At 36.5% G+C, this 10,374-nt stretch overlaps 1 protein-coding gene across 1 annotated transcript; it reads right to left on the bottom strand.

The window, feature by feature from the left end:
• Positions 1 to 1,809: 1,809 nt before the first annotated feature.
• Positions 1,810 to 4,025, bottom strand: LOC141250272 (uncharacterized). Its single transcript, XM_073669911.1, has 4 exons — positions 3,534 to 4,025; positions 3,229 to 3,454; positions 2,156 to 2,378; positions 1,810 to 2,080 (listed from the first exon to the last, which is right to left on the bottom strand). The coding sequence occupies exons 1-4, from the start codon at positions 4,023 to 4,025 to the stop codon at positions 1,810 to 1,812; spliced, it is 1,212 nt and encodes a 403-aa protein (XP_073526012.1).
• Positions 4,026 to 10,374: the final 6,349 nt, after the last annotated feature.

Consider the following 10,374-nt stretch of genomic DNA (forward strand, 5'->3'; position numbering starts at 1 on the left):
TAAGTCATAACTCATAAGTTATGGTATGTGAAGCATAAATTTGGTTTGTGATAAATAAAAACTATACTATTATTATTAAAATTAGAAAAATAAGAATGAGTTGATTTTGTTATAATTTTTTTCTTGAAAAACTCAACATTATTGAGATAAAGGGACATTTGAAAAATTCAATATGAATAAAGGGGTATTTATTGTTTCTTAAACCCACATTTAGTGATTTAAAGTCCCCTAATCTTTATATATATTAAGATATATATATATATATTAAGAGGATAGGATAGTCACAACCACATGTTTTTGGTGTAGCTAGAAAATGTACTTGGCACATCTAATGATCTATATTTGACTTTCATATGATTCCACTTTCTAGATGTTTATTTTTTTTTTAAATAACTAATACTATAAAGTTAATAGAAAAGGTTAGACCAATATCCATGCTTGGTCTGGGCATTATCCTTGTTATGTTCCATGCTTGGTCTGGGCATTATCCTAGTTATGTATCGCATAATTTGTGGGGCAATAATTTTGGTGCAAGATTTAAACTAAAGTAGAAGAAATGAATTAAGCAACATAAATCAAGGAATCTAGTCTACTCTTAAATCTAGATTCAGGTGGAACTATATGTAATTGTAGAACTATAATAGTTTGGGATTGAATAAAAATCCAGGTGTTTAAGACCAGAACACATATAAAAACCAGTCTTACCGGACTGATATCAACCACTAACATAAATAAAAGCACAATATCCTAGAAACTGAAAGTTAAAGCAAGCAAACAATACAAGAGGATTTTTTACGTGGTTCAGTCACAAGGATCTACGTTCACGGAGCCTCAAGAGAGAAGCTCAATCTACTATAACAAAATTTAGTTCAAGAAGACAATATTTTTTAAAGATTATATAACAACCAATAGGCTCACATGTCACAAATAGAACGCAAGCTCCAAAGGAAGAAAGAACAAACTCTCTTTCAATGAACACAAGGCAAAAAAGAATGCGAGTGAACACGAGCAATGTGCCTGACCTGAACTTCACATAACAAGCTCAAGGACCACCAATGGAGGAACAAGCTCAGGATACCCTAGCAGAGCATAATGGGAGAAGGAGAGCTCAGAGACGGGATTGTCAAGTACGTCTACATAGGGTTTCAACCTCAGCATATATTGCTCAGCACATCAAAACGCAGAGTTCAGAAATTAATGAAAAAGCCCAATAGAATATTAAGTGACAGTTCCAAAAATTAAAGAAAGCCTAGCCTCAGTACATAACTTTATTGGCAACGCAAAGTGTTGAAGTGTAAAACGCTCCATGCCGTTTTTACTGGAGAATGAGACTTCGAGAATGAAAATTGTATGGTGAAATATTAATCTAAGATGGTAAATATAACATCTAAATAATTTAGAGAATTACAAAATCCAACAGTAATCGGTTTATAATATGTGGTGCTATAAGATAACGAAGGATTATAACAGTCTAAGAAAGGAATATCTTAATTTTCAAACTTGAAAGTCCCTGATAACGTTCTTATTTACCTATGATACAAAAAGATTTCTTCATCTGCAGGGAGTTGTAGGTTACTGGGGTAAAAAAAAATTAAGAAATTTAAAGAAGACAACTACTTAATACCAAAACTTATTAGCTCAATCAACTACTATTATCCTCTTGAAACCCTTCTTCTTGCCAGATTTGAAGCTATTCCTTCTCTTTACAGACCACCTTATCTCCTGCTTATGCCATTCCCTCTTTCTCAGAGCATGGGGCAATATCCTTTTCACAGCTTCGCCTGTCATCAAGTTCAATCAACATCAACATCAACATCTCCGCTTAGTTTTAATGGCTCCTTCACATAAAAAGATGTGAATATATACCTGTGAATAGATGAAAGTTCCAAGAATAGCAATGGCGGCTCCCAAGGCATTAATGGGCTGAACAGGAGTGTGGAAGATGATGATGGATGAGACTATGACCGATATCCTCTTCATGGTGTTCCCAACACTGAATGTCAATGGAGATATCTGATCAAGGGACATGTATGATACTTGGTTGTACAAGTGGTAGAAGATACTCTGTGCTGCCACCCACCTACGCAAAACCAATTCCGCATTAAAACTCAAACTTAACTTATTGAATGTGTATATATGTAACTCTGGTTCTTACCATACAAAATGGGGTCCAATGTCAGAGACGGCTCTTTGCCAGCCAGCAGCCCAAACTTGTGGGCCCTCAACAGCAATTGCAAAGGGTGTAAGGATCAACAGAGACAACATCGAAAGACAAGCATAGTAGTTCATCCCACTAACAGACTTTCCAGTCATTCCTTTCTTCGAGAAAATGTTCCGGAACACGAAAGCCAGATTCGATATCATAGCACCCATGAACCCTGTTCAATTGGATCATCATGCATCAGAAAATCTATCTATATAAAAGAAAAATCTAACATAATTAGAAATAAAAATTATCTTTTATATTTCATTATAAAAGAAAAGACAAGAAAAAGTATTGTATTTCATTATATTTCATTTCCTATTTCATTATAATAGGAAATGAAAAATAAATAACACCCAAAATTACAGTTACAAGAAAAGGAAAAGTATTGTATAAATACAATCACTATTTATCATACATTAGAAATATGTCTATATTTTTATTAAATATTATTTGTTTATATATATTTAAAAACTATAATATATCTATGAATTACTTTTATTCTAAATAATATTAAAAAATCACGTGTATGATATGCAGTTAAACTAGTTTCATCTAAAATAATGCAGAGCAAAGGCCATCCACAATAGTGTGTCCATGAGTTTAGTAAACTTTAACTAAAAAGAAAATTTAATTAATGTCAAAATTTGACAATAGAACCTTTCTTTAATTCTAGTATCTATTCTAGCAAAGAAAGGGAGAAAAAGTAGAGAAAAATAAATAAAAATAAACTCCTATTTTTTCTACCCACTTTTTCTTTACACTTGTATGTACAATGTAAATAAAAATAAACTCCTATTTTTTTACCAAATCATCTACTACTTTGTTTTTCTACCCACTTTTTTTTTTACATTTGTATATACAGTTGAGTTTGAGAGTTGTGAAAAAAATAAGATCAAGTTTATTATGTTGATGTGGCAGAAACTGAAAGCTAAAAGTCAAATTTTAAAGTTCTAATTTGAATTTCTCAATTGTGAATGACCTAAGAACATTGATATACAGTGCATTATGTGTTTTATGCTCACCAATCATGTTGAAGTTGAGCTCAGTAATGGCTGATAAGGCACATCCTCCAATAATTGGCAATAGTGAAAGGTAAACTGGTAAGGGAAAGGTTTCACCCAGGAAAAGCCTCGATACCAACACACTGAATGCCGGTTCACCACTTTTGATAATGTGGGTAAACGAAACTGCAACTTTTGACATACTAACTGTTGCTGCTACATGACCGATTGTGTGAGCCACCGCCACCTGAACAAATTAGCCAACTAAACTCAAACTCTCATGTTCAAACTAGACAGACATGAAATATGCAGATTTAGGCACTTACAGGCAACAAAGCCTTCCAGAAATCAAGATCTGTGGAGGGTGGATCAGCAATTCTGGTGGCCCAAGAGATCAACATCATCAATGAACCAGCAGCAAGGGAGAGAGTGGATGTAAGCCATGGGTAAGGGAAAGCATTCAAGACCTTCTTGTTATATATGTTGAAGACAACATTCAGAGCCCACCATGTTGCAAAGTAGATACCAATTTTGACCTTCTGGGCGGTTTCAGAAGGCAGATCAATGTTGATGTCAAGGGACTCAGGCCTGTTTGCCTCGTAGGCGTTGCATTCAATGGTGTTCTTTCTGTGTTTGATCATCAAAGGGCTTGAAGAAAGATGCAGAGGCTTCGAGATTGAGAGCTTCTGAGTTCTTTCGGCCTCTGAAGAGGAAAAAAAGAGTGGAGGAAGAGCGCATGGCTGTGGTTTGGGGATTGATGGCTTCTGAAGGGAGAAGTTAATGATGGAGTTACCTGGTTGACGCAATGCAGTATACATTTTGTCGGCAGTTCTGAATGGTTTTACCGGATCTTAAGAGATTCTTGGATATGTCGACGAATTAATGAAGAGGAGAAGTGAAGAAGTGTAGTTTTTGTAGGAAGTATAAAGAGGAAGTTGTTGAGAAGAGGGGATCGCGGAGGAGTCTGTTTATATACGAGTTGAGAAGGGTAGAAAGAATATCCAAATTTGGGGAAAAAAAATAGTAAATTGTGTTTGAATTGGTATTTGTTTTTTTTTTGGGGGTGTGATTCAATTTGGTCACGTTTTGCTTAAAATTCGTATTTACCCTAAAGATACGATTTTTTTTAGGATATTCCTCCAGATTAAGGCTCCGATCGGTAGCAGTAATTATTAGCTGAAAACAGATGAAAAGAGATGGAAATCTGATATTCCATCTAGGTGAATACCGAACGGACATTTTGGAGGAAAAATTCATCTACCCCCTTGTCAGATAAAATTCCATCTAAGCTGAATTTTTCCATCTGATTCCAGCTAAAATTTTCATCTCCTCAGAAGTAGCTTGTTCCAAATTTCCATCTAATTGCTTTTTGGTCCTGAGTTTTCCTCCCAGATTTGCCCTCAGTTGCGAGCGAAGAACACTCTCCAGGCGAAGGCAAGAGCGAAGAACACTCTCCAGAGCGAAGAACACTTACTCCAGATTTTCCCTCAGTTGCGAACGAACGCTGCGAAGAGGAAGCCGAAGGCAAGAGCTTGAACATTAGGCGAAGAGAAAAGCGAAAAATACCAGGCGAAGGGAAGGCAGTGACCTAATTGCAACTCTCTGTCGAAGAACACTAGAATTTATTTTGAGACACAGGTTCTATACTCTCTCTAATATCATGGATTCTGATTCTGATCTAATGTTCGAGCATTGTAATCAATGACCATGGCATGGAGATTAGACTGATTCTGCAATTTTAAACTGATTATGCACATGGAGATTAAACTTATTTGTAGTTCTGAAGCTTCTTTGTATATGAATTGGATTGTATTGTAACTATGAAGCTTCTCTGAAGCTTCTTTGCTAATAATTGGATTCTGCAGCTTATCTGAAGCTTCTCTGAAACTTATTGTAACTATGAAGCTTATATGAATTGGATTCTATTGTAACTATGAAGCTTATCTGAAGCTTCTCTGAAAGTTATTGTAACTAATTGGATTCTATTGTAACTATGAAGTTTCTCTGATGCTTCTCTGAAACTTATTGTAACTCTGAAGCTTATCTTGAAGCTTCTCTAAAGCTTATTTGTAACTATGATTCTATTGCTAATAATTACTAATGTGGGAGTAGAGCTTGAGAAGGTTAAAATGTTTACATTTTGTATTGTAATGGTTGTTTGAACTATTAGTTGAAGAAGAATTTTTACATTCTGTAGACCTTCTTTTACAGCTTGTAATGTTTGCAGCTTGTGAACAAAAAAATAGTTAGATGTACAATTACAGTTTGTAGACTAGACTTGTAATGTTTTTGCTTCTGTTTACAACTAATTGGATCAAGACTAGACTTGCAAAAAATAATTACTAATGTGGGAGTAGAGCTTGAGAAGGTTATAATGTTTACATGCTGTATTCTAATGGTTGTTTGAAATGTTGGTTGAAGAAGAATTTATACATTCTGTAGACCTTCTGTTGGTTGAAGAAGAATTTTTACATGCTGTAATTCTAATGGTTGTTTGAACTGTTAGATGTACAATTACATGATGTAGACTTTGATTAATTATTTTGATCGGTGTAAACTTTGATTAATTATTTTAAGACTCGGAAGTAGTAGTGTTTTTTAGAAGTGATGGGTTGCTAGAATCCTGCAGAGAAGTGAAAGTTGTTTGAACTGTTGTGTTGTTATCAAATCAACCAAGAGTTTAGATAGTATATAAGAAATAGTTTGGACCATTTTATGTAGATAACTGATAGTTGGGATTATTTGTCAGTCATTTTTCATAATAGCAGGTATAATATGAATTCTGATGAAAGTGACGGGATTCGTTCGGGGGATATAGAAGCCTTGCACGACGAACTCAGAACTGAGGAGTGGTTGCGCAACCATGGGCAAGCTTACTATGGGATGTATATCCCACACTCTACTGATGTGTCCTCGTCCGACGACGTAGCAAACCTTGTAAGCCAATATCTTGTCGTTTGTTCTTCATTTTGATACCTGATGCATATAATGATTTATTTGGCTTTCCCGTGTAGGAGGAGGAGGATTTGTATGAGAAATACGGGATTTCAGAAATGCGACCCCTTGCTCCCGAGACTCGCATATCCCTTGCTCCCGAGACTCGCATGTTCAGAGAGAAGATTGATGAATTACAATGTCAGATTCATCGTCTGGAGATCCATAACAAGCGTGCCGAAAACATGGACAACAAGGTCTTAGAGCTTGAGAAGGTTATAATGGACTTGAAAGCCGAGAAGAAGGAGGAGGTGGACGAGCTCAATGCCGAGATCAAACGGCTTAATGACAAGATATCGGCCTTGGAAGGTGATGACAAGGACAAAGATCTCAAGCTAGAGAACGAAGCCCTTAAAAGCGTGGTTGTGTTCTTGGAGTCCGAGAACGAAGATGTGAAAGCCGAGTTTTATTGTTTAAAAGCACGCATAAGAGAAGCTTTGGACATGTAATTTTAGCGTTTAATTAAGTATGTTTGTGTATCAAACATGGGTTTTATGAGATGTAAGAACTAATTAAGAGATATTGTAACTATGTTCTTATCCATATGGTTTCTCAACTATCATTTAGTTTGTGCCCTATATTTGTTTGTGTGCATGTATGTGTTGTGACTTGTGTGCAGGCATATTGTTTCTGTTTGTGTGCAGGTTGATGAACTAAACTCATTGAGGCATGGATGCTGGATGTGTGCAGAATAATTGTGTGTGCAAAAAATTGTGTGTGCAGGTTACTCGTTGAAGGAAAGGATGATGTATGTGGACAGAAACTTGTGTGTGCAGGTTACTCGTTGAAGGAAAGTTTGTGTGTGCAGGATACTCATTGAAGGAAAGGATGCTGGACAGAATAATTGTGTGTGCAAGAAAATTGTGTGTGCAGGTTACTCGTTGAAGGAAAGGATGCTGTATGTGGACAGAAACTTGTGTGTGCAGGTTACTCGTTGAAGGAAAGGATGTGTGTGCAGGTTACTCGTTGAAGGAAAGGATGTGTGTGCAGGTTACTCGTTGAAGGAAATGATGTTGTATGTGGACAGAAACTTTTCTGCTGAATTATGCTTTACAGGGACACCAAAACTAAATGAGATTCTGCTGAATACCCATTTACAGGTTACTCGTTGAAGGAAAGGATGTGTGTGCAGGTTACTCGTTGAAGGAAAGGATGTTGTATGTGGACATAAACTTTTCTGCTGAATTATGCTTTACAGGGACACCAAAACTAAATGAGATTCTGCTGAAGACCCATTTACAGGGACACCAAAAATCTGTGGACACCAAGATTTGCAGAATTTTTCTGCTGAATTCTGCTGACTAACCTTATTAAATGAGATTCAAACTCATAGGTTGATTAGTTCCACTGGGACAGCACTTCTGAATTTTCCTGCTGAATTGAGCACTTCTGAATTTTCCTGCTGAATTGAGCACTTCTGAATTTTCCTGCTGAATTGAGTACTTCTGAATTTTCCTGCTGAATTGAGCATCCATGTGTGCAGGTGATCTATAATTACTGGAGAGTTCAATATAGGCATATGCATACATCAAAAATTCAGAGGCATATGCATACAACAGAAATTCAGAATTCAGACTTCTTTATTGTCAAGCTGTGAAGCTAAATTATTATTACAAAGAAGGTGATCTATAATTACTCGAGAGTTCAATATAGAATTGTATATTATTGTCAAGCTGTCAGAGGCATATGCATACATCATAAATGGGTCAAAATACTTACAAAGTTACAATAGGCATCTTCAGAAGGAGCAAAATAGATCAGAAGGTGATTTACTATTTTTCTCCAGAAGGAGCAAAATAGATAGGAACATATAGTGTGCCCAGAATGGGTCAAAATTCAGAGGCATATGCATACATCAAAATACTTAAAGTAGACATTTGTACTGCAAAGTTACAATAGGCATCTTCATTGAATTAACAGTAGATTTTGATATCTGGTTACTTAACACCTAAATGGGTCAAAATACTTACAGTAGACATTTGGTTCAAAATCCATCATCAGTGAGTTTAACCAGATATCAAAATCTCTAATAGGCATGAAGAGAATACATAAGTACTGCAAACAACAACTAAACACCAAAATTGCCCATAAGAGAAAGAACTATATAAGTTTATAAGTAAACACCTACTATATCATAGATGTTACTTAACACCAAAATTGGAAATATGTGAAAAAACGCCTAATTTGTAGCTCCCCTCCATGCCTTCTGTTGAAAGAGCTTTTTAGCAATCTCATCTCTCATTGCATTCATTCCATCTGGAAGGCTATCATTTCCCTCTTCTGTCATGTTCGATATTGGTTGCCCAAACTCATCATACTCTTCATCATCAGACTCATCCGCTTCTAAATACTTGTCGAGTTTCTTGTGCTTTAAGATCCAATTATGCAATGCGAAGCATGTGTTGATTATATCAATTTGAGTGGATATGCTATAACTGGGCAAACCGTGTAAAATCTTCCATCTCTTTTTCAGCACCCCAAAACATCGTTCAATGCAATTACGAAGTGACGAATGGCTTCTGTTAAATGTTTCCTTGACAGTCTTAGGTTGTTCAGTGCGAAATTCAGGGAGATGGTACTTCACGCCACTATAAGGAACCATGTACCCATCCCGATCAGGATAACCCTTATCAACCAAATAGTACTTACCTGTTTAACCACTTCAGCTAGTCATTAGTAAATTTGAGAATTTACTGACTGATTGTATGAAAAAGAATACCGGTACCTTTAGGAGGATGGGGGAAGTTCATTTCTTGCGTTTTGACAGCATGGTCAAAGACACGAGCATCATGAGCGCTACCTTCCCATCCAGATGAAATGTAGGTGAAGTACATGTCAAAATCGCAGACTGCCATAACGTTGAATGTGCACATGCCCTTACATCCTCTGTATGGAATTTGTTGATCAATTGGGATTGTAGCATTGATGTGTGTTCCGTCAATACATCCAATAGCACCCTATCAAAATAAGACTTCAAAATATTGTTTGAACTTAAAATCATGCGGTTTCTAAGAGATTTACCGTGAACAGTTTGTAGCGATTGTCATTTGTAATGTGCTTCGGTACTGTTGAGAACTTGGGATCACGAGGTCTTATTAAAACACGATTAAGTCCATTCCAACCCCTACGACGCCCAGTGAATGCATCTAAGACTTCATGGAAAGTACGACTAATTGTATCTCCGGAACGCTGAAACCTCTCACATCCTTCCCTATTTGACATCCCTTGTGCAATAATATTAAGAAAGATACCAACCTTTTCTAGAACCGACATGTTCTTAGAAGCTTTTAATCCATGATTAACTGACAACTCATGACAAAGGCACTTCAACACGTGTGGCTCCATCCTAAACGATTGAATGCACCTCACAATTGACTCCCCTTCCATCACCTCCTTCATCCATTCGGCTCCAGTTAAAGATGACGTATAACATGGTACCTTAATCAAAAACTTCTGGTTATGTTCATGCATCAAACATGCAAATTCATCCATATACTGCATCCATTCAACCGCCAACATCTTCAAACGTCTAGATCTACTCCGATCACTATCAACAGGAGGCCTCATATCACCTGACAAAATAAATAGAAATGAAAACAACTAAGAAAATACATAACAAAGTATGGCAAACAAAAAACATTCTAAATCAACAAAGTTTAAACATCCACACAACAATGTCATACAAGCACACTAAATGAAACAACAAAGTTTAAACATCCAAACAAACAAAGATGTCATACAAGCACACTCAATAAAAACAACAAAGGTGAACAAACCAAATACATTCTAAATCAAACCCAAACGTGCATTGTGAATTTTGTACTCTTACTGCAACCATACGAGTCTCAAGTGACTCTTGTCAACATCCAAGAATGCTAAGCAGGATTTCGGCTTTCTGAACTCACTCAAGGCAAAACACCACATGTCAGACCCTTCTTCAACCAACCCTTCATTCACTAGGTCCTTAAGTGCAGACATGGCATCACGTTGATCACATCCTGTAGTTTGTGTGTCCCCCTTCACTAACGAGCTAGTAATCTCTTCCTGCCATAAAGCCAAAAACTTATCTCCTCTTTCTTCCATCCTATCAAATCGTTCCATAAAAGGAGTGGACTTAGCCTTCTTCCATGGCCTGTAAGAACCCGATGAAGACGGCACATTCTTTTTCAGAAC

The sequence above is a fragment of the Phyllobates terribilis genome, unplaced genomic scaffold, assembly GCF_046119375.1.
Source record: "Phyllobates terribilis strain yellow unplaced genomic scaffold, ASM4611937v1 Scaffold_5512__1_contigs__length_51159, whole genome shotgun sequence".
Classification (NCBI taxonomy): domain Eukaryota; kingdom Metazoa; phylum Chordata; class Amphibia; order Anura; family Dendrobatidae; genus Phyllobates; species Phyllobates terribilis.

Excerpts from the sequence above, each read along its gene's own strand:
- LOC141250272 (XM_073669911.1), bottom strand. The coding sequence starts at position 4,025 with ATGTATACTGCATTGCGTCAACCAGGTAACTCCATCATTAACTTCTCC. Across the intron at positions 3,455-3,533 it reads TCTGGAAGGCTTTGTTGCCT|GTGGCGGTGGCTCACACAAT; the intron begins GTAAGTGCCTAA and ends TAATTTGTTCAG. Across the intron at positions 2,081-2,155 it reads ATTGGACCCCATTTTGTATG|GTGGGTGGCAGCACAGAGTA; the intron begins GTAAGAACCAGA and ends GGTTTTGCGTAG.